The sequence below is a fragment of the Zerene cesonia genome, chromosome 26 (assembly GCF_012273895.1).
Source record: "Zerene cesonia ecotype Mississippi chromosome 26, Zerene_cesonia_1.1, whole genome shotgun sequence".
In the NCBI taxonomy this organism is placed as follows: domain Eukaryota; kingdom Metazoa; phylum Arthropoda; class Insecta; order Lepidoptera; family Pieridae; genus Zerene; species Zerene cesonia.
In genome coordinates, this window is record NC_052127.1 from 1,391,670 (window position 1) to 1,417,882 (window position 26,213).

A 26,213-nucleotide genomic window follows, 5' to 3' on the forward strand; every position below is an offset into this window, starting at 1 on the left:
CGACAATATTTTCACATTTACTGTTCATTGCTTTCTACATACTATATTTCCACTACAATCCTTGTATGTAAGAAGCAATGTATTGCATCAGAGATAAATCTCTCCTCCTTGATTACTTTCTAATGGAGTGCATGCATCTGATCAAACATCGGATAAGGGATTTGACATGTGATAAATGTAACCTTTCGGTATAATATTTAAGATTTAATGTCTAAAGTACTTTGTATATCCTTGGGTTACATAAAAAGGTGTTTTCGTTATCATAATCTACTTTAAAAGGATGACTTGAGCAGTTTTTGAAGTGAAACTTCTTTAGAATGGTTGTGATTTCAAACCTGATGCAACGGAAAAACGACAGGTAAGAGATATACAAATACAAAAATGTGTAGAATGAAGCCGGCAAAGAATGAGACAGAAATATACATACTATTTTATTCATTCTTTTGTCGATTTACTGAAGTTTCACTTCTATTATGTGTGAGCCTCACACACACATTTTTTTTTTATATTAACTCAAAACTTTGTGTAGAATGTAGTAGTGTAGTATTATATGCTGGGCACGCTTCGGCACAAATTAGGCCATCTCGCACCGGGGAAGTACCACACTAGTACAAAAAACCGATGAGAAATGGTAGCATGGTTCTGTGTATCATCCGGCGACGGGGAGAGCCGGAAGCCCGTTTCCTTTTCCTCTCCCTTCCACGTCCATTCCTTCTTTTCAGTCAATTATTTCCTCATACCATATCCCTTAAAAGCGGGCAGCACATTCGTAGAGGTCCATGGACGGTAGAGATTGCATACCATCAAACGAACCACCAGCTCAGTTGCTCGCTATGATATTAAAAAGTCAAAACGATTTTTAACTGGAAATTATTTTAAACACACACCAAAAACACGATAGTAGATACATAGATGTAAGTGTAAAAATGTTATCGAAGTGACGAGCGAAGCGAGCGTGACACGGTTGCGGCGATGAGTGCCAGCAATTTTATTATTTTGAAAGAATATGACTGTGATCAAAAAATTGTGTTTATTTCTTAATTTTATATATTACTAGCTGCACCCGGCAAACGCTGTTCTGCCTTACTCTTATCATTTAGGGGTGTGAAAAATAGATGTTAGCCGATTCTCAGACCTACCCAATATGCTTACCAAATTTCAGAGGAATCGGTCAAGCCGTTTCGGAGGAGTATAGAGACTAACATTGTGACACGAGAATTTTATATATAAGATTTTTTCATGTTAAAGCAATCTTGATCAACTACCTTAGTTACCACTAAACCAGTTGAAAACCTTATTAAACCACTTTTGACCACAAAAAGCAGTCGAAAGCGGTTATAACCGGTTATGAGTTTTGGTATAACACGATACTGTGTCATATTATTCGATGATGCAGTCTTCGTGAAGTATCACTTGAATAAGAGAGTAGAACTAATTCAACAACTGAGATGGGTTTATGAGTGGCTTAATTGGCTTCGCTATACTACGGCTCAGTGAATTATCTTTTATACTAGCTGTTACCCGCGGCGTCACACTCGTGGGAGCTGGTAGAAAGTAGCCTATATGCTAGTCCAGTAATCTGTAAGTCCTGTAATCTATCTCCTTTCCGAATTTCATACAAATAAGGTAACCTTTTTCGCGTGAAAGAGTAACTAACATTCATATATCTATTTACAGTTTATAATATTAGTAGATTGTTTTGTAATTTTTAACATAATTCACTAAAAAAAAGTAATACATAAAGTAAAAATAAATTTGATTAGTTTTATATGTTAGAGTGACGTTAAAATTATAAGTGAAAATGTATCGAAGTAAATTATATTCGTGTATGCCAGTCACTATAGACCCAACGATGACTTTGATTTTCAAGCAACTTCGATGGATTGTTTTTTTCCGCTCCATGAATTATGGCCAGCTATTATTTATTGCCCAGTTGTTAAAACCTGCTTCTAAATAGACGAAAGAGGAAAATATTAAATTTTACACACTACCCAAATCATCATCATCAGTCCATATATGTTCCCACTGCAGGGACTCGGGCCTTCTATGAAGGTTCAACCCTTAATCTGCCAGGCCTAGTGCGGGTTGGCAGATGTCGCATATTGATGTTTAAATCTTATTTAATTATGTACACATTTAATAATATACATACATATTACATACATATACATTATAAACAAATTTACAATAAAAAGACACGACGATCGACAAAACTGGGTACTAGACCTGTGCTATAGGAGATCGACGCTTTCCCCTCCATGAGACTGTGCAGATGTCGCATGTCGTCGAACTTTTGATTTTTCGACATGTTTCCCTTCACTGTTTCAGTAGAGCAGTGGTGATGTGGAACCACCGCTGCTACCACTACCGAAATATCGCTTCAAAACAAACGCTTTAAGATACGTTACCCAACTGCACCCTAACCTGAACCACTCCAACGTCGATTTGTGTCTCACCCACATAGGAAGCCTGTGTCTCTGCAGCGGGAAAAACATGAGCTGATGATGGAAATAATCTATGAACATGTTTTCTAAGGACACATTATGTAATTCTAGCTATGTCTCAAAGCTAATATAATAAAACCGAAGCGTAAGCTTCTGTGTTCGGTTTCGTTTTCCCAGGAACAGTTGATTCGATTTCGAAAATATTTTATGCGTTTGATAGTCCATTAATAATGGAAGGCTAGAGTCTATATACCAACACGCCACAAACAATAGGAGCGGAGTAGAACGGTCATGTAACAAGATTCCCTTTCAGAGCACACACAGTTACCTGGGCTAGCCAGAATATAACACAACAAAAAGTTCCTAACATTGTATTCCACTCTACAGGCAGATATATCATTTGTCACGCGTTTCATTAACACGCCTACTTCCCTCTGCCCTTTGTCCATGAACTCAGCAGTAAATAATTTAAGCTCTGATACGTGACCAAGACACAGACGAACGAATATAGATGTTTTTAGAGGTTGAAGAAAAGTTGATCAGACACCAGGCCTTGGCTTTTTGCCTTTGGTATTGGTGCTTCAATTACTCTAGAATGGAACGTAAATAGCTGTTTTTAACATCCGATGCATAGATAGGGATGTTATGAAGTCTATCTACCTTTGGTCTATTTGTCTGTAGTATCGTAGCTCCCAAATCAATAGACGAACATTGATATGTTTTTTAATTTGAAAGTCTGTTTCCTTGCGGTGGTTCATATCTATTTTTCATAAAGGTTAAGTTATTTATCTATACAATATTGTACGCGGAACAAAAAAAAAGATTTTATAATGTATTTACAATTTAACTAATTTAAAAACAATAATTCGTAATTATTACTGCTATCTCACAATTTATTCTTGCATTTAAGGATTTTTCTCCAAAAGGAATACCTACATAAATATGGCCGATTATTGCCTTTTGAAAGTACTTAACTTCAAAAGATTAGGACTACATATGTTATCAATTCCACTATGTTTTTAGATTAGTTACCTCACAACGATTGACTGCTTGAACCGATTTTGATGATTTTTTTATTTTAAACGTACCTAACGTGTGGCCCCATGGTGGCCTCATTTAAATTTAGTCTAGTTCTGGCAAATTTAAGGCGTACGTATTTTTGTGTTCGATTTAGAAATTAAAGGCTTTTTAACGGATTTAAAACTCGATTTATTCTCAGTCTCCGCGTGACCACAATCGCCTTAATATATTCCAAACGTCGGATTAAATAAAATTATCAACAACTTGCGTTAAAAATACGTTAAAATATCGTTAATTCTTCATATTTGAAGATGGTTTATCTTAATGCTAAAATAACTGTTTTCAATTATTCGTCGACATTGAACAAATACACGTATATCACATTACTTTCCGTTACATCTCCTTCCGAAACATTCAATTCATCAGATGGAACATTCACAAATATATTAGAGGAATGCTTTTAGCCCTAAACAAACATCCCGTGCTTTCAGTTTTTATACCACCAGCTGAAAACTGCCATCCGGTGTGTATTACCGCAGATGACTTAATTGTTTCTATTAATAATTTCCCGGCTTGTTCGATGTTTACATTGTTGCATATTTTTAACCGACTGCGGAGAATCTATACCAATATTATAAAGCTGAATAGTTTGTTGAACGCTAATCTCAGGAACCACTGGTCCGATTTGAAAAATTATTTCAGTGTTGGATAGCTTATTCATTGAAGAAGGCTTCATATAGGCATAAAGTGGCATCAGGCATGAAGTGGGCAAAACCACGGGCTACAACCACTCTGTTATATATGAGCCATGTTTTTCATCAAAGGATATGAAAATATGTATCAAGTCTACTATATTGTGTCAACGGTTTCCATATTTTAGTTGCCAAGCTTATCTTAGTCAATGTACAGGCTATCAGCATAAAAATGATTGATAAAATGTATAGTGCCTCGAAGTCGAAGTACTACCTTTGCGAATGTTTATGGGCGGTGGTGATCGCTTACCATCAGGCGAACCACCAGCTCAGCAGCCCGCTATGACATAAAAAAAAAAAAAAAAAAAAAGAAGTCAGACTGAATTAAATGACAACAGATTTGGCTGGTTATGTAAACGACTATGTAGTTAAATGTATTTTAATATACTATTGAAAACACGCGTGTAGAATAAACAATTATATAATTGTTCAAATTCAAATTCTCATTCATTTATTTATTGCTTGAATACGTACATTCTAATGACTCTTAGTGACACGAGTGATTCTTTATGCCATAGCAACTGTGGTAGTGGTTCGTCCGGTGGTAAGCGATTACCACCGCCTATGAACTGAGCAGAGGTAGTGGCTCTGCGAATGCGCTGCCCGCTTTTAAGGAGTAAGGAACAAGGAAAGTTTTAACGACTGGAAAGGACAAATAGACTGGGAAGGGAGAAAAGGAAACGGACCTCCGTCTCCACCGCTTGCCCTATGAAACACAATACCATACTACTGTTTCACAACAGTCTTCTGTTGGGAGTGGTGTGAAACTCCCACTTTAAGAGTGTTCAGTAAAAACAACTTAAAAATAAAACATACAAAAATATTTACGACTAGCTGTGCCCCGCGGTTTCACCCGCATATGTACGTATCCCGTAGGAATATCGGGATAAAAAGTTGCCTATATGTTATTCCAGTTGTCCAACTATCTACGTGTCTAATTTCATTGCAATCGGTGCAGTAGTTTTTTCAACAAACACACACACACATCCTTACAAACTTTCGCAATTATAATATTAGTAGGAGAGTAGGATTTAAGTTATACTTGACTCTTATGTCACTTAAATATTAATAACATCGAACCTCGAATAGCTTTCAAATCATGCGAAACAAATTGTTCTCAAATATATCAATTGTGAATTCGACTAATGAGATCTACGAATCAGTTGTGTTCAAACCGGTTATAGATGTTTTTAAATGAGTTTTACAACCGAGTTTCGTTTTCAACATTTCACCACATCCGACCAAGTCAACCAGACAATTAAATTGATAAATCGTTTGCGAGGAAGTAGCTTATGATTTAACGTCCTATCTACAACTGACGTCACTCAATTAATCGTAATGAAACTCGAAACTTTTTCATTCACTTCAATTTTCACAGGTGGTTAAATGGCTACTGCTTTGCGTATGTCAGTCTACTTTTATTTAGATAGAGAAAATTTATCGTGAAACTTGATATCAATATTTTATATAATTTTATAGGTCATTTATGTTATAATATCTAATGGTAAAACAAAGCAAAAATGTTTTTTTAAATGAAAAAACTGCCTGCTAACTTGACCAAACTAGACTAAACTAGACCAAATTTAAATGGCCCTTTTATTAAAATCCCCTTTAATTAAAATGGGGATTTTAATTCAGTTTTCAGATAAAAAAAAGGATCATCAAAATCGGTTTACCCAGGAATAAGTTATGAGGTAACAAAGTCAAAAAATCATAGTCGAATCGATAATTTCCTTTTTTTATTGGAATGAAAAAAACATCGCATGCTACTTTAAAGATTCACTCGCTCCAAATAACCAGCAAAAACACCGCTATTTCGCCCAAAAACAAGCCCTGTTCATTAATATGACACGCGACGTAGCCCAACAATACTGTCCCTTCAGTTGAAATTAATTACGCACACAAAGCGTATAAAAATGACTCACGCTTCTGACCCCAATTGTTCACAAAATACATTTGATTTATGTCGCTTCAAGTTCAACAATGTTTTAGGATCATTGTGTTCGTGTGTTGAAAGAACTGACTCGATATACTTGTAAAGTGATGATGAAAGAGCCCTTATTCGATAAAATTGTGGGTGTTGTGAGATTGAACACGATATAAAATATGATTTGATTGTCAATGATTAATAGAATACTTACAACTTCCATATGGCTACCGGACTTTTTTTTTGTTCACTAAATGTTTGGTTTGGTTGTCTCAAAAATGACAAACACTCGGACAATCTATTATATTTATTTTTATTTTCGTTTATTATCATATTGTGTGAATATTTCCCTACTACTTTCCTTTTGTAGTAGGTACATTTATTAGACTTACAGTCCCTCCCTCGTATTCCATGACGTCTTAAATTTTCACAAAATTTAACAAAAGAGGGCAGATCTCTGGAACTGACTGTTTAAAATGAGGAAATATTTGAACAACAATACACGTTATTTGAGCAACACTTAGCTTGCCGTTTCAACCTTTGATTTAGTCAATGTTTGCAATGTTAAGGGGTTAACTAAATATCAATTAAAATTTCAAAGCATCAGCTCAGCTGTCGATCTTGTGAAAACCAAGTACCTACTCTTGATGAACGCCTCACATTAATTTGCGAAAATGCTTTCTACGCATTGAGCTGTAAAACGCGAAGTCTGACAAAATTACTGACAAATGTGCCGGATTCTAAAAGCATTCATTACGTAACTTTTATCATTCAAACTGTAACTTGGTGAAATTTTTCTAAAGCTTAATTTCTCTCTCCACAGATGGCGAGCAGTGAAACGACTCACGAAGCGAAATTTGCAAATTGTTCCAAATTCTAACCAACTACGCAATGTAATCAAAACAAAATGGCTAAAACAAAATCATTCATATACATCGTAGTTATATTCAATTTTAGCCTCAATGTAAATACTACATTAGTAGATGATAAAGTGTTTTATAATGAAACGCTTATCAAAGATCTAGATAGTATTATAAGTGATAAAATAATCAATACAGTCATTAATGATAGTATAAAAATACGTAAACTAGAAGACGAGAATGTTATTAGAAAAAGAGATGTCAATGATACAAATGTTAAATCTAAAGAAATAGAAGATACAAATGTTGATACTAATTCTATTGAAGAATATGATTCCACGACGAGTGCGTTTGATGACACCACGGTTTACTATGAACCGTATAATTACACGGACGAGCCGTGTGTGGGTGATCCCGAATACTGCAATATGACAAGAGAGGAATATTTTCTAATGCTCAATGATTATATATACCCGCAACCGTATGAATGGGTGCTGATAGCGACTCACGCGATTGTGTTTGTGATTGGTCTGATAGGCAATGCGTTAGTGTGCATAGCAGTTTACAGAAACCACTCGATGAGGACGGTGACGAACTATTTCATTGTGAATTTGGCGGTGGCAGACTTCATGGTGATCTTGATCTGCCTGCCTCCGACAGTTCTTTGGGACGTGACGGAGACCTGGTTCTTTGGGACCGCTATGTGCAGAATTGTTTTGTACTTCCAGGTGAGGCAATTTACATGAATTATATTAAAATTTATAAAACTTCCGAATCACGTAAATTCTTAGTTAAGACCTTTCACTTAATACTCATGATATAAAGGAAGTTGGAAAAAAATATTTATCAGCCATTTTATGAGGGTAGCTATCTTTGGCTGGTTGGCCCGTTTTGAAAGTGCAGCACCTATCCTCACAAAATTTCACATTAATAATATTGATACAACAAGATACTTAATAAGAATAAACGAAATTAAATACACACACATCACAACCCGATAATCACAGTAGCATTGAAAAATAAAAGAAAACTTCTTCCAAAAGGCAGTGTTATTTTTAGAAGCATTCTTAAACAATACAAAATCAATCGATTATAACGTAAGTAGACGATAATTAATCATGCTATTAGTAAAAGGATTGTGAAACAACAAACAATTTCGCCAAACAAATTGCTTTTAAAATAGAGACAGACTCAGTCAAAACAATGAATTCGAACCATTCGTTATGTACGAAGTATTATAAATATGCGTCATTGCGTTTTATTTGATCTATATTTGTATTGCTGAATCATCTTGTTTCAGCTTAAAGAAATATGTAACTCTTTCTATTTATTTTAACAATTCAGAGGCCAGCACCATTATGTAACGATTTTCCAAATACTTATCTAAAATTTATCAGTTTGAATGATTATTTTAGTCCTTTAGAAAGGTGGACACATTGGATAGATGTTTTCAATAGTGGTACCTTCCTGGTGCGAGCTGGCCCAATTCGTGCCGAAGCGTGATCGGCTACCGTGTAAAGATTACACGTGATGCGATGAATTTCTTATAAGTTAAACAATCCCTTTTTTTGTCACAGTCGGCAATGGAGCTGGTGGGACGCCTGATTGTAAGCGCTACCACCGCCCATGAACATTTGTAGAGGCGTTAAGTCAATTACAGACCTTACGCCTCTACAAATGGATTGCCGACCTTAAATTGGGAAGGGATTAAGATTTTGGCGAGAGAAATAAAGAAAAGGACTGGGTAGGAGAAGGAAAAGGATATGGGTCTCCGGCTCCCCCACTCACCAAACGAAACACAGCAGTATGCTATTTCACGCCAGTCTTCTGTGGGGGTGTGATACTTTTCACCTAAAACATTTAGACCTATTTCTTGTAAATTCGTATCAAAATCTTTAATAGATAAATGCTGAAAGCATTTGTATAGCAATGCAATTATACCGTACTTTCGAAGCAGCGAGACGTTTTGTATGCTATCTCAGTAACGATTTCCTTTCCTATCGCTTCGGTCTTTTCATTAATTAAACTGAAACTAAAATAACATTTTGAATCGTTATTTTCTTCATTCCATTTTAATTAAAACAAAATGAAAAATAGTTAAAAATTGATTGTTAATGTTTTGTTTCCTTATCCAAAAGGTCAATCGGTACTCTATAAAAGCTTTGCTGTTCGTTCGTCCGTCTGTCACCAGGCTGTATTCCATGAATCGTCTTTAGCCAGTTTATATTTTCAGAGATGATCTATAACTGTTGCCGATATAATAACAAATAGTTAACAGTTGTGGTTAAACAACGATTGGCAGTGTCATAAATTGAATGGGTGATTTATTTTTTGTAATAAGTAAGACCCTTTAGTGTCGCGAGCAGAACTCGGGCTTGACCGATTTTTTTGTTGTATTTTTGTGAATATTATTATAACATTTTCAAATGAAGACATTTTTATCCAAAAGTTTTTTTAATAACGTTAGTATTATTAAGGATCTTAGGTCCTAATGTTAAATAGTTCATTTCAAGAATTAAAAGCTTTTATATGCACTAACCAAGTTTTGTATTTCCATTATATTTTATAAAATAATATTTCCTCGTTATTTTATTAAAATATAGCTAAAAGCTTTTAGTGCTGTAATTGTTTCATTCTTATAAATATGATTTGTCTCTCATTGTACTTAAAGTTTTAAAAAACGAGATGTTTTTTATAAATTTTTGCCAGTATTTTACTAAATATATAAACTACACTCAGTGATCTATCAACGCACAGCCCGACCTGATGATCTGCCCAAGTTCGTTAAATAAAAACCCAATTTTAGTTTAGTTTTCATTTCAAACAAATCATTCATTAAAAATTACTTCATATCTTATCTGTATCTAGATTGAGTTGTTCTTATATAATTTCTTACTGATTTACTGTTTAATCCCAAATAAATAATAATAAAATATGTTATCTGACTCTAAATCGATTCTTCTAACCTATATTTAATCTATGAAAAAGCCAAAATATTTTGTACATTAGAGGAAATAGCTGTATCGTTTCGAAAACAATACGAAGACAATGTTAATTCCTCATAACAATGATAGATCAATTTTGTAAAACAATTTTATAACTTCGAAGCAATCTACGTTATTCGACCTTGTTTTAGTTTAATAGAAAACTGACAGTTTGACACTCCCGTTAGCATAGTTACATTTAATGTTCAAACTCAGAAAGTTTGTGTTACTCCGTGTCTGTAAATTCTCAGTTACATTATAATATATCATCTATTTGAATCCATATTCGTAACTGACAGTAGAACATTATCTAGAAACGTCGCATTTAACGTTGTTATTACAATTATATTAGGAAATGCGCCCTTGATAGATGGTCCGATAGAAATTCAAGGTATAGAAATATATAAATGGATATCAAGCTTTCAATTTATCGTATTTTGATTTACACACAAGTAAACAATTAAGAAGCAGATAGAAAATAGATAACAAAACACACATATATAAGAAGAGGTGTCGCTAAATAGACTAAAAAAATATATTTAAACTATCATTCTGACCTAGTATTTCCAAGGAATTCAGTATGACAATAAGGGGCAAAACTGTTCATTCTAATTTTTATAACCCTAGGAGTTACCGTAACATCTAACGGCAGTTCTCGTTTCAGTGTATAAAAGGCATAATACTATACAATCTATAAAGCTCTGTTTTTATTTTAAACTGGAATTAGTACTGTTGTAAGACGTCAGCGTAAACTCCTGAACAGAGATTCTCTTAAGATGAATCCTACACACATTAAGCAAACAAAAAACATCTTTCTTTTTTACATTGTATCTTATACAGAATATATTCTTAGATTATATATTATATCTATTTATACAGAATAAAACATACTAATGATACTAACATACTGAAAAACGTAACCCAGTCATTTGGCGCTATCGAGTAAAGATAATTTTAAAGGTATGTACCATACACACATCGAACATTTCAGCAGTATAAACATAGGACAGTAAATTGCTCATATTTGGTAAAATAACGAGTCAATATTATTTGTATATTAAATGCAATCATTTCATCTTTGCTCGTCATGTTTGCTTTCAAATAGCGTAATATCAATCAACCTTGTTCCGACCAATTTTCCCTAATAAAAATTCATATTTCATGAGCATGAATTTAATTTTCCCATCCGACATATTTATGATGACGATTAAATAACCTGCCCATTTAAAGATACACACGAAGCTATAAGAATTTTGTACGTGTTTTGGCTCATTACTCGATATAAATATGCTTATACGAATCATAAATCATAATTTATTACCTTGAAGTTTTTAATAGCTTTTCAAATGTTTATAGGCGGTGATGGTTGCTTACCATCAGGCGACCCACCTCAGATTCCCACTCTTCATCATCATGATGATGAACAGCATATTCGTTGTTACTGCAGGGACACAGGCTTTCTATGAGGAGCTGCCCATAATCCATCACGGTAGCTAAATGGTTGGCAGATGCCAGATGCCCTCTCTTGTTATGTTGAACGGAGTTATCTGTGGGTCTACTGGATGGATCTTAAAACTTCTTCCATCATTGGCTTTGTATCCTGAGTGCTATGGGCTAGATTAAGATAAAATTCAATGAGGACATAGTAGATAGTTAATTATGATGTCATTGAACGTAAGTTCTTCGCACGCGTCGCACTTTTGCTACCCTAGTACATGAGATAAAGACAGGAACTCTTCCATACGTTCGTAGAGGCTCGCTCGCATTTTAAAAGAAGTAAAGCAGAATGAATAAATAAATAAATATCAAGGAAAATAAACAAATGGATAAGTTGTAGTTATGGGCGCGAAAATGTGAAATTATGACGTTCCTGATGGTACTTCTACACATTTCTGCTGACCTAGTATATTCGGTGGTGAGAAAAATGTTTTACATACTAATATTGTTGGTGACTCGCGTTCTACCAGGACAGCAGAACATCCAAAAGATGTTCTAAATGGTGACGTCACAGAATTTGGCGGGAAAATTTAACACTATATGTGTAAAATATGACGTCACTAAAGATATTTCTGTACATTTCTGCTGACCCAGTGCATGCGATGACGAAAGCAATGTTCTCATTCTTATAATTTTGGTGCCTCAAGTTCTATCGGGACAGCAGAACATCCAAAGAGATGTTCTAAATAGTGATGTCACAGAAATTGGCGGGAAAATATGATGCTATTTTCGTACTGTAAATTATGACGTCACTTAAGATTCTTTTCTATATTTCTGTTAATGCATATGCGGTGACGAAGAAATGTTTTCATATTAATCTATCTATTGGCTATCTTTTAACATTAAACAGACACTATAAGATTTTTTTTTACAAAATTATTACAGACCGGTATGAATTAACAAATTAAATAAGTCAACAATATACAAGCGAAGTTTGGTCGTAGTATAGGTAATTGGACAGCTGTTTTATAGCTATGTTTTGTTCTAGAATCTAGACGAAGGTAATGACAAAGTAAACTAGTTCTCACCTAATAATTACTGCCTAGAATGTGCCAATGCGTCACACTCGCTACCTTTAGGCATTAGGTAGGTACGTCTGCGAGAGTTTGTAAGGATGTGTGTGTGTTTGTTGCTCTTTCGCGCAAAAACTACTGAACCGATTGCAATGAAATTTAGTACGTAGGCAGCTGGACAACTGGAATAACATATAGGCAACTTTTTATCCCGATATTCCTACGGGATACGGACTTACGCGTGTGTAACCGCAGGGCGCAGCTAGTATTTCATAATTCCTTTCGTTAAGAATTTAAAGGTTAAATTTGCAACAATTAGTAAAAAAAGTCAAATAGCCATACCACAACGTACGCAAGCAATTTCGACTTGCATTTAAACGAGTTTCATTCCTATTTGCAAGTAGTTTATAGCATAAATTTGTTTGTGCATTTAAATCCCTCAGCAATATTGGCGGGAATTACTTCAGATCCGTATTTTGCCTTGACAGGTTCTCGAAGCTTAGCTCCCAGAGCTCTACTGGATTACAAAGTCAATTCGACTGAACCATTGAAGCTAAAAAGTATATCATTATATTGCCTATTTGTATGAACGTATTTTATTTTTTTATTTTGTGATATTTTTAAAGCTGGCAAATGTGAATGTATCTAATGCGAAATGGTTATTTAAATATAAATTTATATCGCCCCCTTGGCAGAGACTTCAAGTGTTTTTATTTCAACAAAAAGTGAAAAATATATTATATAGAAAAGGTTGGGGAAATTAGAACTGGTGAATATTTGTCAAAGAACTGAAAAGCTTCTAAATTTAGAATTGAAGTTAATTAAATCGCTCATTTAAAAGAAACTATTCATATTATGTATCTGTATTTCGGACATTTAAGTTATCTACAACAGATGTAAACAACTATATTATAATGTAATGAATAAATTATGTTGTTATAAATACATGTATTATATGATGATCTATCATCATATAATACATTTATTTGGTTTGATAGAAGTTAACGTATTTAAATAGTATATTTATATGTGATATGTATATGTTGATGAATGTTTTAGTCATTATTAATATTTTAACTTTTCGATATGAGATGATTCCCCGCGAATGTGGCCTACGTCACTGCCAAGTCTTACTATTTCTCGTCACAAAAATAAGGCCACAAAATCGCAACACTGCGACGTGAAAAAAGAAAAACTAAAAAAACCTCCTTCGTAAATATAATACTAGTTCGGATATTTAGCACTTTAGCAAAAATGTTAGTGCTAACTTTTGAATGAATGATACTTTATTGTGCACACCAAAAGGAAATATTATAAAGTACAGAATAAAAATACAAATTACATGATAGGCGACCTTATAGCTACAGAGCCATCTCTTCCGGGCAACGAAAACAAAGAAACAATACAGAGAAAGCGCATAGGTAGGTGGTGTATACTATAGGTATATGTTTAATTATTATAGATATGTGAAGCAAAAATTTCATAATACATAGATATAGCAAATACATAGATTTAATAAGATATAATATTAATAAAATAAAAAAAATGCTTTCACTTTTACTAAATAAAAAAAAAACCTTTGAAATGCTTACTAGTAAATCATTTTTTAATTCAATCCCTACTTATTTTATTTTAATGCCTAGGCCTAATTTAGGCTAAAAACTTACCTTCCGCGGTGCGAGCTGGCCCAGTTCGCGTCAAACAAAGCATGCTCGTCCCACACACTTAAAGAGTTTCATAACTTGAATGTTAACCATTAACATGCAAGCATGCAAATAGAATGTAAATGTTACTGTGATTCGTACGGCAAATGTGGGAGACGGGGCTCCTTAGGTATCCTTTTCCTTACCCTTTCATGTCCCTTTTTTTATTTCCTTCATCAATACTTTCTATATCCCATCTTATCTACAAAAATCCATTTTAGAGATTCCAGATAGAATATTCCAGAGGCGTAAAGCATTGCGCCTGAAAATGTTCATGGGGGGGGTGGGAGCGCTTACCGTCAGGCAATCCACCAGCTCCTTCCGCGAGTATGATGATAAAATAACAAATAAAATAAACAAAAAGGTTCTATTAATCTCAATAACCTCACAAACACGTGCAAAGGAATTTGCGTCTCACGCGTTGCCACCATTTTAAAAACGTAACTCGGAGTGTATTTTCTTTTGGGAATTGTTTACGAGTTCTAGAAACTTCGTCAAAGTAATGTTCTCGAAGCTTTAGAAGTGATAAATATTAAACTTTCTGGCTTCTGAAGTGTTCTGTAGGGTCGTATTTTGTTTCCAGCAGGGCTCCCCAATTCGGGCTAATAAAGTCGTAGTTGTAGTTTCGCTACTTTTTGTGACTAGTTTGTACTGTCCAGGTAACAAAGTTAGAAGGCGAACTTAAAAGGGAACGACTTGTTTTAAGTTATATTACTTGGATGTTGTTTAAAGTTAAAGGAATTAAGCTGTTATGACGTGGGTTATATTGCAATGCAGTTATGATCTACAATATATACATAGAGACATATTCTGAATAAAGTTTTGAGTAAACAATTTATTTCACAAGACATGTATGTGTATACTCGTTTTACTGTTATTTAGTAATCCTACTAATATTATAAATGCGAAAGTTTGTAAGGATGTGTGTGTTGTTGCTCTTTCACGCAATGACTACTAAATCGATTACAATGAAATTTGGTATGTAGACAGCTGGACAACTGGAATAACATATAGGCAACTTTTCATTCCGATTTTCCTACGCGATACGGAATTACGCGGGTGAAACCGCGGGGCGCAGCTAGTATTATAAATGCGAAAGTTTATAAGGATGTGTGTGTGTTTGTTGCTCTTTCACGTAAAATCTACTGAACCGATTGCAATGAAATTTGGTACGTAGACAGCTGGACAAATGGAATAACATATAGGCAACTTTTATCCCGATATTTCAACGGAATACGGACTTACGCGGGTGAAACCGCGGGGCGCAGCTAGTATTTACATACTCACCAAAGTGGTACACGTGAGTAGAAGCAAGGGGTCGTCGGTATTCCTGGTGCAGACCCACAAAGAATGTCCCGGTCTGGCAGAACACAGAAGACTGATCACCTTCTTGTCCATAAACAAAATCGATCAGTGAAACACGTGTATATAACCTGCCCCTTTCTAGGCGATACGGGACCGCACTATTTGTATTTGTTTTATATGTATATATGACCTAGCCTTAATTACTGTTCTGTTAATATTAAATTATATTAAACAAATATATTGATAGAACCCGGCGGCTGCTATAAAACATCTTAATATCCAATTACCACCCGAAAGATGAAGTTAATTTTACATCCATTTTCAATTTCCTGACTCGGGAACATTAATCGGATATATGCAAAATCAAACACAAGGAAATAACATAACATGGGTTCCCTTTTCGCATGCGAACATCTTCGCAAACTTTTCCATTCGCAATTAATAAAATAAAATCAACAGAAAGTTATACTGGTGTATTGTTTATATTTTCCACTTAATGTCCCTTAAATGTTTACGAGGCGTAAGCTTACAAAGTATGGAAGTGAAGCCATCGTTAAGGAATACCTCAATCGCCGTATAATTAATTTGGCCGCTGTAAATCGAATATCAACCAAGCTGCTCAGTGCTAAAGGTCAGTTTCGATTGGCTCATTCAGCTGAGTGAGCTGTACTATCGCATTAATTTGTTTGATTCTGCATCGTGTTTGTCGCGATGCTACGTGGATTCGACCTTGACTCACACTTTCGGACTATTTTGTTCTCTTTTGGGACTAAATTGGTTGTTTATCAGTGCATTTTATTTTTCACTTTGAAGTTTCAATTATTAAGTTAGTGCCAAGTCTATATTTTTTAGCCCCAGCACAAAAACGTGGGTGTTTTTAGATTGACGTCAATATATGTATATAATTTGTCAAAGGGCTGGTCCGATTTCAATGCGTTTTTCAATTGAAAGAGTTTTTTTGCGGTTGTTCTTTGTTTTATTTGATAAAAACTGGTCGGCGATGGCGGCCATAGCTTAAATATTTTTTCACAACTCCCTCAATATGGTTATCAAACGAAAAGCCTTGACTATTAAAATACTATAGATCGTATTTAATTTTTAGTTTTATAGTATTGAAATGCTTTATAAATGAGAAATTTTGAAAGAATAGAAACTACTATAGATTGTGTTAAATATCATATTCAAGATGATCGACAATACAAAAAAGGCCGGAGGAATTTAAATTTAAATTTAATTTCACACTACTATTATAAATGTTAAAGTTTGTTTGACTGTCAATCACACTGAAACTACTGAACGGATTTTGATGAAATTTGGTATACAGACAGGGTATGAGCTGAATTGGGTGATAGGATACTTTTTATCCCGATTAAATACTCCCTTGGGATAAAAAAGGAATCTTGATATCATTTTATTTATTTTTATTTTTATTTATCTCTTCAACAAGATTGTACATGGAAGGAAACTTAAAAGCAATAATAGTAATGATTATTATTATAAAGGGAACAATTTGTTTGGCGGTCTTATCACTTAGAAGTGATCTCTTCCAGGCAACCACGGTAAAAGTATCACATAAATATACCTAAATAAATATACCTCCGTTATACACGTATAAAGGTTGCTTGTAACTTTCTTCTTTAAACAGTACCTTTCTTTTATCTTTCTTTATCTTTTCAAATTCTCACAAAGTGACCAAATGCAACCAATATCCAATGAGGAACCACTTCAATCCCATCCCACTTGTAAACCCATGGAGTTAATGAATAACGAAACAAAACAATAACAGTTTAATTGAGAACCTCTTCTTTTGAGACGTCGGTTGAAGAGCGAGACAAAATGTAATAATACGAATTACGAAGTCTCACAAAACTCTTTCAATATTGAATTATATCGAAAATAACTCAACAATAGAACAAGTAGTTGGTTGATTTGTCCGTGTTGTATCTTGGTCCTTGAATTATTTTTAATTGCGCATCGCTTTAGAATTGTTATTGTGTTATCATAAATTTTAATTATAGGAATGTCACGTAATGACGTAAATTAATTATAAATGAATCAGAGCCATTTAACAAAGTATCTTACGTTTTTACTACCAAAAGTGGGAGCAAGATATTGCAACATTATTAAATAATAATAATAATATTTATAGCGAAGGTTTTTTGTCTTTATATATTATTCGTTTACTAAACATTAGGTCGAAAATACGTAATAAACACGCAAATGACGTAAATGATGCAAGATTTGGTAATAAAAATTCAGTATTACAATGAGTTTTTTGCTTTCTTTTACACATAATAAAAATAAATAAATAATGTTTAATATAACTTAATTATTATTATTATATATATATATATATATATATATATATATATATATATATATATATACATGACATAAATGTGAGTATTTTCTTGCGTTTGAATTTACACGAGTATACATACATATACATTTAGAGATAAAATACTTTTAACGGATTTTAAACGCGATTTTGAACACCTTACAACAAACTTTTACACCTTACACGTCTCCCCGTATGACTAATATGGGATAAAACTCCTTCATAACATATTTATCTTTTTTACAGTTCAATTGTTTATTTGCATCCCATTCTTCGTTTCGTAGCGTATCTGATTTTATACCATTTGATAAAATAACATGGTTTCTCATAACATAAAAATTAATATAATTCTTACAGAACCAATTATATATACGAACATTATTTAAAATTTTCAATGCATATATTTAAATAAGTTGTCGTAATTGGGAAGATATCATTACATATTTCAAGAATCACTTATCCTTGTGATTGTACTTATTAACTTCCCACCCAGAGTTTCGACTGCAATATAAATACGTTACAAATTTACCGTCTCTTTTATATTAGAACGGGGAAATCTTTCATAGATACCCACGGCCCTCGGGGAAAGAGCCGTGGTTTATATCGGATTTCGACCGAATAAAACCCCACTGCGTTCCGTCGAGCCGCTTTAGTGAAGGGGCCACGGGTGCTGGTAAAAAAAATTAAACTCCAAACATAATACACTTTTTACTACAAATGTACACGAAAATAAGTAATTCTTTAACATAATAAGTAATCAATTTAAATTAGAACGAGATCATATATTCATATTTTCAACAACACTTCTCTCCGCAAGTGTACCTATGTGTCCAGAATTTTCTATAAGCCCAACCATTTTCTTTTTGAGAAAGCGAAGAATGGAGGCCAATAAAGACTGTCATGCTAAATTGTAATTATGATTGTGTTATATTTATTTTTTCCTTATTACGTAATAAATAAAATCATTTAGTACAGAATTGCTATTTTTACCTATAAAAATAATTTTACAACCTTTCCGTCTTTCATCTTTCTTTAATCTGAATAACCTTCCAAGTTAACAACTTCATAAACGATTTAACGTTAATCATAATTGTTAATTAATTATTAATTGGATTTAAAATATATATAACAATTACTAGCTGCACCCGGCAAACGCTGTTCTGCCTTACTCTTATCGTTTAGTGGTATGAAAAATAGATGTTAGCTGATTCTCAGACCTACCCAATATGCTTACCAAATTTCAGAGGAATCGGTCAAGCCGTTTCGGAGGAGTATAGAGACTAACATTGTGACACGAGAATTTTATATATAAGAAGATATAATGCTAACAGTAGCTAGAGAGCTACTGGACTGATATCAAAAATCTTTTCTTCCAGCTATCGTCTTTAAAATAGTGTTTATTAATACTGATAAATAAACGATACCACTATCATAGTATAAATTGGGATTAGATCGAAAATTTTAATGTAATTTATAATAGCTGAGAATATAAATTCAAATACTATGTTTACGAAAAACATTTTTTCTTTAACTACTTACTTCTTAACACAGCGCAAATATAATTCTATTTATATTGTTACTAGCTGCGCCTCGCGGTTTCACCCGCGTAAGTCTGTATCAATATCAATATCGGTCCCGTATCAATATCGGGATAAAAAGTTGACTATATTTTATTCCAGTTGTCGAGCTATCTACGTGCCAAATTTCATTGCAATCGGTGCAGTAGTTTTTGCGAGAAAGAGCAACAAACACACACACATCCTTACAAACTTTCGCATTTATAATATTAGTAGGATAGGATAGGATTGTTATTAATGTCATTGGATAAACTCATACATCAATCTTTCTTACAATTAACTGAGAAATCTCTCAGTTAATTGTAGCGTAGCAGATACAATGTGGCGTAGCAAATACTGTAGCGCGCACGTAGCATTGTAGATAAATCGTAGCAGTTGCGTAGGCAGGGACATTCCGTTTGGTAAATGCCAAATGGTAATTGTTAGAGACCTTGTTAGGGTTTGGATCTTCTCTGTATTGGATCTGATTGATCATTTAATAGCATTATTGGACTACAAAGTGGTTACCGCGGATTTAACGTTGTATGCTAAGCCGCAAATTGTGGTTGTCATACTTACATAATATATAATAGCTATCTGTTTGCCTAAATAATATCTTAAAACTTTAGTACTTAAATATGACGCCTCCTTGGTACAGTGGTAAACGCGTGAGCGTAGAACCGAGGGATCCTGGGTTCGATTCCCGGTGGGGACAATAAAAAAAAAATGTTTCGGTCTGGCAGGAAACAGAAGACTGATCACCTACTTGTACATAAAGAAAATCGATCAGTGAAACAGATGTATATCATCTGCCCCATACCCCAGTAGGGGACACGGGACTTCACTATACAGAGTAGAATGTAGTGCCACCTGTAGGGAAAGTACGTTTAAATTGTGATTAAAATTTATTAGTTCAGACAGACTTTGACGCATTGAATGAATAGGTCCATATTTCATTCAAAGTTTTGATTCAATGTAAAGTTTTGATTATTTAAACTAATAAGCATATTATTAAGATATATAAACTAACAATCACTGCACTACAATAATAAATTTTGTAACGTCACCGATAAAAAAGCGTACAAAATTTGAATTGAATCTGCCCGTATGGAGTCGATGAAGATCGAGTCTAAAGGAGACTGTTACAATAATACTGATGAAGATAACAAAAGCGTTAAAATGAAAACTGACCAGTGAAACAGAGAGATTTCATATCATTATATTATTTCTTGTACATAACAATCCGTTCTTGGCTCTTCTAGTCCAGTCACTTACAAAAAGCGCAATATAAATTTACCCACAAGATATTTGCTACATTTCATCTGCAAACCAGCGTGAAGTTCATAATTAATGGCCGGCCTAATGGCCCAAAAGTTCTAAAGCTGTTTCAAAGGCGGATATAAAATAATTCTATAGGACATTATAGGAAAATAAAGAATCCAATATCTTTGTTTTCTACTTGCGGAATATCACACATCCATTATTTTTTTTTTTGTATTAATTCATCTTTTTTTTTATTTGATTTTTTAGGCAGTCGATTGCTATGGCGCTTGATTATAAAACGTAATGAAAGCATTTAGCAGAGGGAAATAGACCTAGACCTTACATAAATCAAAATTATATATTTGGTATAAATAATGTATTTATGAATGTACTAGCTCCCCGCTCTCGGCTTCGCCCGCCTCCGTATCGTTTATACTTTTTAAACCATCCCCGGACTATTCGGAATGCACCAAAACCATGATTATAACAATCAGACCAGCCACTTTCGAGTTTTATCGAGATTAAGGAACAGCAATTGAATTTTATATATTGGATAGATAGATTATTTAGGCTTATATACTCCACATTCATTTATCAAGTCATTTACCCATTTTCAGTGGACAATGCAAATCGCTCATTCTATCTTATCATGTAATAGTGTTTCGACTATAATTTATAATATTGTGGTTTGTGTTGTGTACTGGAGTATGTCTATCTAAATGTCGTCCACGGGCCACAAGCGACAGCCACAAGAAACGATTTGTAAGGAACGCTTTGCAGCGTGTGCCGGCCACAGAGTCAACCATGCATAAAAAATGTATGAAAACTACATAAATTGATGCCGATGGTAGCAATTTGTAGGAATCTGTGGCCCATATGCGGTGACTTAGTCAGTTATTTTTTATGATAGTTATAGTGTATATGTATATATATGTATATATAGTGTATATGTATATATATCTGGTGTATACCAGCTGACTCGCCAAATGCTCTTACTCTTATCATTTAGGGATATGGAAAATAGACTTTGGCTGATTCTCAGACCTACCCTATATGCAGACAAAATTTCATGAGAATCAGTCCAACAGTTTCGAAGGATCAAGGTTACTAACATTGCAACACGAGAACTTTATATACAGATATACACATGTACATCACGTAATGTTTCTAACACCCCACATAATATGCGCTGGAGGGTAAAGACATTTCACTCTCTGTACGCTTATAATTAAAGGTGGGGACTGGTCTCATAAATTACAATAAGGAGGTTTGAACGTACGTATTTCTGTTTAAACGCACGTAGTTATGTATTAAAGGTATCCTCTTTTTCCGTCTCGTCTCCAAGTAAATTTACAAGGAGTACCTGAGCGGTAATGACAAATTACAAGATGACAGTAGCGATCAGTCACTATAGACTACTAGCTATTTGCGATTTCACACGCGTAAGTCTATATCCCATAGGAATATCGGGAAAATTTGCCTATATCCAGTTGTCCAGCTGTCTACGTACCAAATTTAATTGCTATCGGTTCAGTAGTTTTTGCGTGAAAGAGCAACAAACACATACACATCCCTACAATTTCGCATTTATAATATTAGTAGGATTAGTAGGATAGTAGGATACACGATTTTTGTTGACCGCGTGATACAGTAACTTTCTCTGTAACTTATATGGCACCATCACACTAATATTATGTGAAAGCTTGTTTCTTTGTATGTTTGACCGAAAATCACGATGAAACTACTGAACGGATTTTGATGAAATTCGGTATACAGACAGGGTATAAGCTGACTTGAGTGATAGGATTTATATCCCGATTAAATGCTCCCGTGGAAAAAAACAGGAATCTTAATACCACGTGGACCCGGGACGAGCGTTTACTTACTTATATTTGTACTTGACACAACTTTTAATTTTTGTTCCTTACTGTATGAATGAACGAATGAATGAATAATGCTTTATTGTACACACCAAAAGGAAATATTACAAAGTACAGACTAAGAATACAAGTTGGTGCCAAATAAAGGTATGGGTGTTTTCAATTTATTTTATTTGTTTCAGTCAGTATCAGTGACAGTGTCAGTGCTGACACTGACATTCATCTCAGTGGACCGCTGGTACGCCATCTGCTTCCCGCTCAAATTCAAATCCACAACCAGCCGAGCGAAGACCGCCATCTTGATTATATGGGTGCTGTCACTGTTGTTCAGTAAGTGCTAAATGTCACATCTTAATATGAATAAATTATGTCACATTGTTTGTCCGCGTTGGACACCTGAACTGCCTAAGCGATTTTAATCAAATTTGAACGCCATGTGCAGTTTGATCCCACTTAAAAGATAGGATAGTTTATATTACTGTATTACGATAAATGATTACCCGGGTGGAGCCGGGGCATTAAGTTATTACATTATAGATGTTATCTGTTAAAAATTATTTAATTCTACATACTCGTACTTCGCAGCGCACACGTCACGTTCTTTGGTATGAATACACTGTGGCGTTTACACCTTAATTATCTGTATTTTCTGTTATCTGTGACGTTTGAAAAAGCAACACGCTTGACCAGTCAGATTCAAAAAAGAGACCGTTAAGATTTAATGCGCACTAGGCACGGGTTTAAGTTGAGACGCAATTATTATATTTTATTTGCATCCTACTTCCTATCCTACTTCTACTTATATTATGAATTCGAAAGTTTGTAAGGATGTTTGTGTATTTGTTGCTCTTTCACGCAAAAACTACTCAACCGATTGCAATGAAATTTGGTACATAGATAGCTGGACAACTGGAATAACATACAGGCAACTTTTTATTTCGATATTCGTACAGGTTATGGACTTACGCGGGTGAAACCGCGGGGCGCAGCTAGTAATATATATTTTAGACCTCATTGTGTTATTACATTGTGTTATTTGTCTCTTTAATATTTGTACATGACGTTTCTCACTAACTGGTGAAATAAACCATTTAAATACGAAATCGTGGTTTAAATTGTGAATGGACACAACGGAAAAATCCCATAATACCAAATAGGTTTCTATGGTTTATAACTTATGTTATTGCAGATAATATATAATTCTATTTGTTTGCTGTGGCAAATAAAGCTTAGTCAATTAAATTGAACCTTATATATATACACATATTAATTTTATTTCAAAAAATGAACTTACACTTCGCAAAAAAAATCATAAAACACGATATATATATTCAACTAGCAAACCCGGCGAACTCCGTTTCACCACCAGATGGTTGTATTTAAAAAATGATTTTCCCGCTTTTCAGTTGAAATTTTTCCTGAATTTTCTATGCTATAAACCTCACGGCGCCCGAGACCTTTCCAACGAATGCAAAACCGTGGAAATCGGTTCGTGCGTTCTGGAGTTATAGCGTCAGGAAGGAAAACCCGACTTATTTTTATATAGTAGATTAAAATAGTCAATCCCAAAACAATAAAACGACAATAACATACTTCAAAAAAGTTTTCACGGCAGTGAGGGACTTCTCGCCAAAATTTAACTCCACTCCGCCCGTAGCCAAATAACTGAGATTGATGTTAATTAATCTCATCATATCCATCTGTCTGAGACTTAGTGTCACAAACTTAAATTCAAAACTTTTCAGATCTTATGACGGGGTACATTTTGATTAAAATTTGTGTTAGACCAGCTTCGTTCGTTTAGGATTTAAAGACTTTATTTTGAACGCGATTTATTGTGTTTAAGTTGAAGTTATATCGGTGTGAATTAAATGAAAAATATCTGACATAGAATTGAATTTCAATATATTTCGATGATTAAATTCTTCAAAAGTGTATATTAGTATTTTGTAAGTAATATTATAAGATTTATTTGTATGTATGGGCGTTAATAGGCAAGCCTTACGATAAAGTCGTACATTGATTTATTTATCAGTTTCAAGATTTTAAAAGTTGTAGGTTTTGAGAGAAGCTAAAGCAAATTAAACTCACATTGATAAATTTTTAAAGAACAGGAAAAATTTTATCACGCGGGAATCGAAGCCGCGTCTTTTTTCCAAGCCGTAGCAACGCCTAGCCTCTCGGCCACCTTCGATTACTGAGGTGCTTGAACACTTGAATTTATTAAAAAAAAAAGGAATTCATTTTGTCAAACACTGTAGTGTAGATATATAATACACAGGGAATATATTTGAATCAAACTGAAAAACTCACACTCAAAAACCTTTGTCAGTCATGTAAACTTTAACAAGTAATTCAGAAAAGTCATTCGCTTCTATCGAGAAGAATCGTCTAGAAACTCAGTAGATGTTTTTTTTTTTTTACTAGCTTTTCCACGCGTTAAATTTGAAGAAGTTTAATAGATATTCTACATAAAAACCTTACTCTTGAACCACTCTATCTATTAAAAAGCACCCCATCAAAATCCATTGATAAGTTTTAAAGATTTAAGCATTCATAGGTTCGAAAACATTGTTTTATACTATGTAGTGATTACCAGTACAAATTTATTCCACATATATTTGCTGTGTTTCCCACAGAAAACCATAACTCAAATCAGATGTTAAATTGAATCAAACAAATAATAGAATTATCGAAACCGCGCAAAGTAAATTTAATAACCGAATACGAGATATTTATATACGGTAATTGAATATTTGTTTATAACATGGTGTATTCCTGATACACAAATCATTGCAAACATATCTTTGATATCTACTTTTATATAGCTAATTGAAAAAATATTTGATGATGAAATCATGTCATATTGTTCTGGGAATAAATTGGCTTGCAATTATTCTTCCAACCAAGATCGCATCAGCAAACGAATTTCTTCTAATAATTAATTTCTAAGCACTCAATAACTCAAAGAGATTTAGAAATTAAAAACTTTTTAACGGTGGTCACTACGCTCGCTGTAAAGTGTTCGAAACGTCGGGTTAATAATATAATGAATAAATCGCGTTAAAAATCCGTTAAAAAGTTATTAATTTCTAAATGTATAATACTCGCGTAAAATCAAAGAGATTTCACAATTGAGTGTAGCATACAAAAGTGCGGTTGGAAGACTATTTTTGGAAAAAGCCGCAAAATTTCCCTTTTCCAATAAAACTAGTTCAAACAAACAGAAGCCATATTATTGATTCGTGAAAGCATAACAAACAGACGTTTCAATTATTCTTTCATATTTACTATAAATTCTTGTATTCCAAAAGTCTACAATTCTGTCGATCAAATATTTCATCAAAAAGATTTAATATTTATAACGGTAATGCAAGAACTAAGAATTTTAATTGAGACGACAAGATTTTAAGAATTGAATAATAATGTCTTTATTGCAGCCGCTGTTTTATTAGATTCGTCCTCTATGACGCTATTTTCTTTGTCCTAGTATATTCACCTGCATTTCAGTCAAATCTCCGTAGAAACTTCCAAATACTTAAGCATTCTTAAGTCGGATGTTGCGGGAGACTGATATTCTTAAATATATTCTGCCAGTATACTTAGTCTGGCCATAAATACTGTTACACTTAATTATAAAAAAATATTACATTTGAATTTCGAATCTGTCA

The 26,213-nt window shown here is 33.9% G+C and overlaps 1 protein-coding gene across 1 annotated transcript in view; it reads left to right on the forward strand.

Moving 5' to 3' along the window:
* Positions 1 to 26,213, forward strand: part of LOC119836977 (orexin receptor type 1-like) — a 96,665-nt gene that overhangs the window by 51,994 nt on the left and 18,458 nt on the right. Inside the window, exons 2-3 of the mRNA XM_038362452.1 lie at positions 6,967 to 7,731; positions 22,725 to 22,872. Of these exons, the coding sequence (XP_038218380.1) occupies positions 7,051 to 7,731; positions 22,725 to 22,872 (829 nt within the window). The 5' untranslated portion in view covers positions 6,967 to 7,050. The remainder of the gene's footprint in view (positions 1 to 6,966; positions 7,732 to 22,724; positions 22,873 to 26,213) is intronic.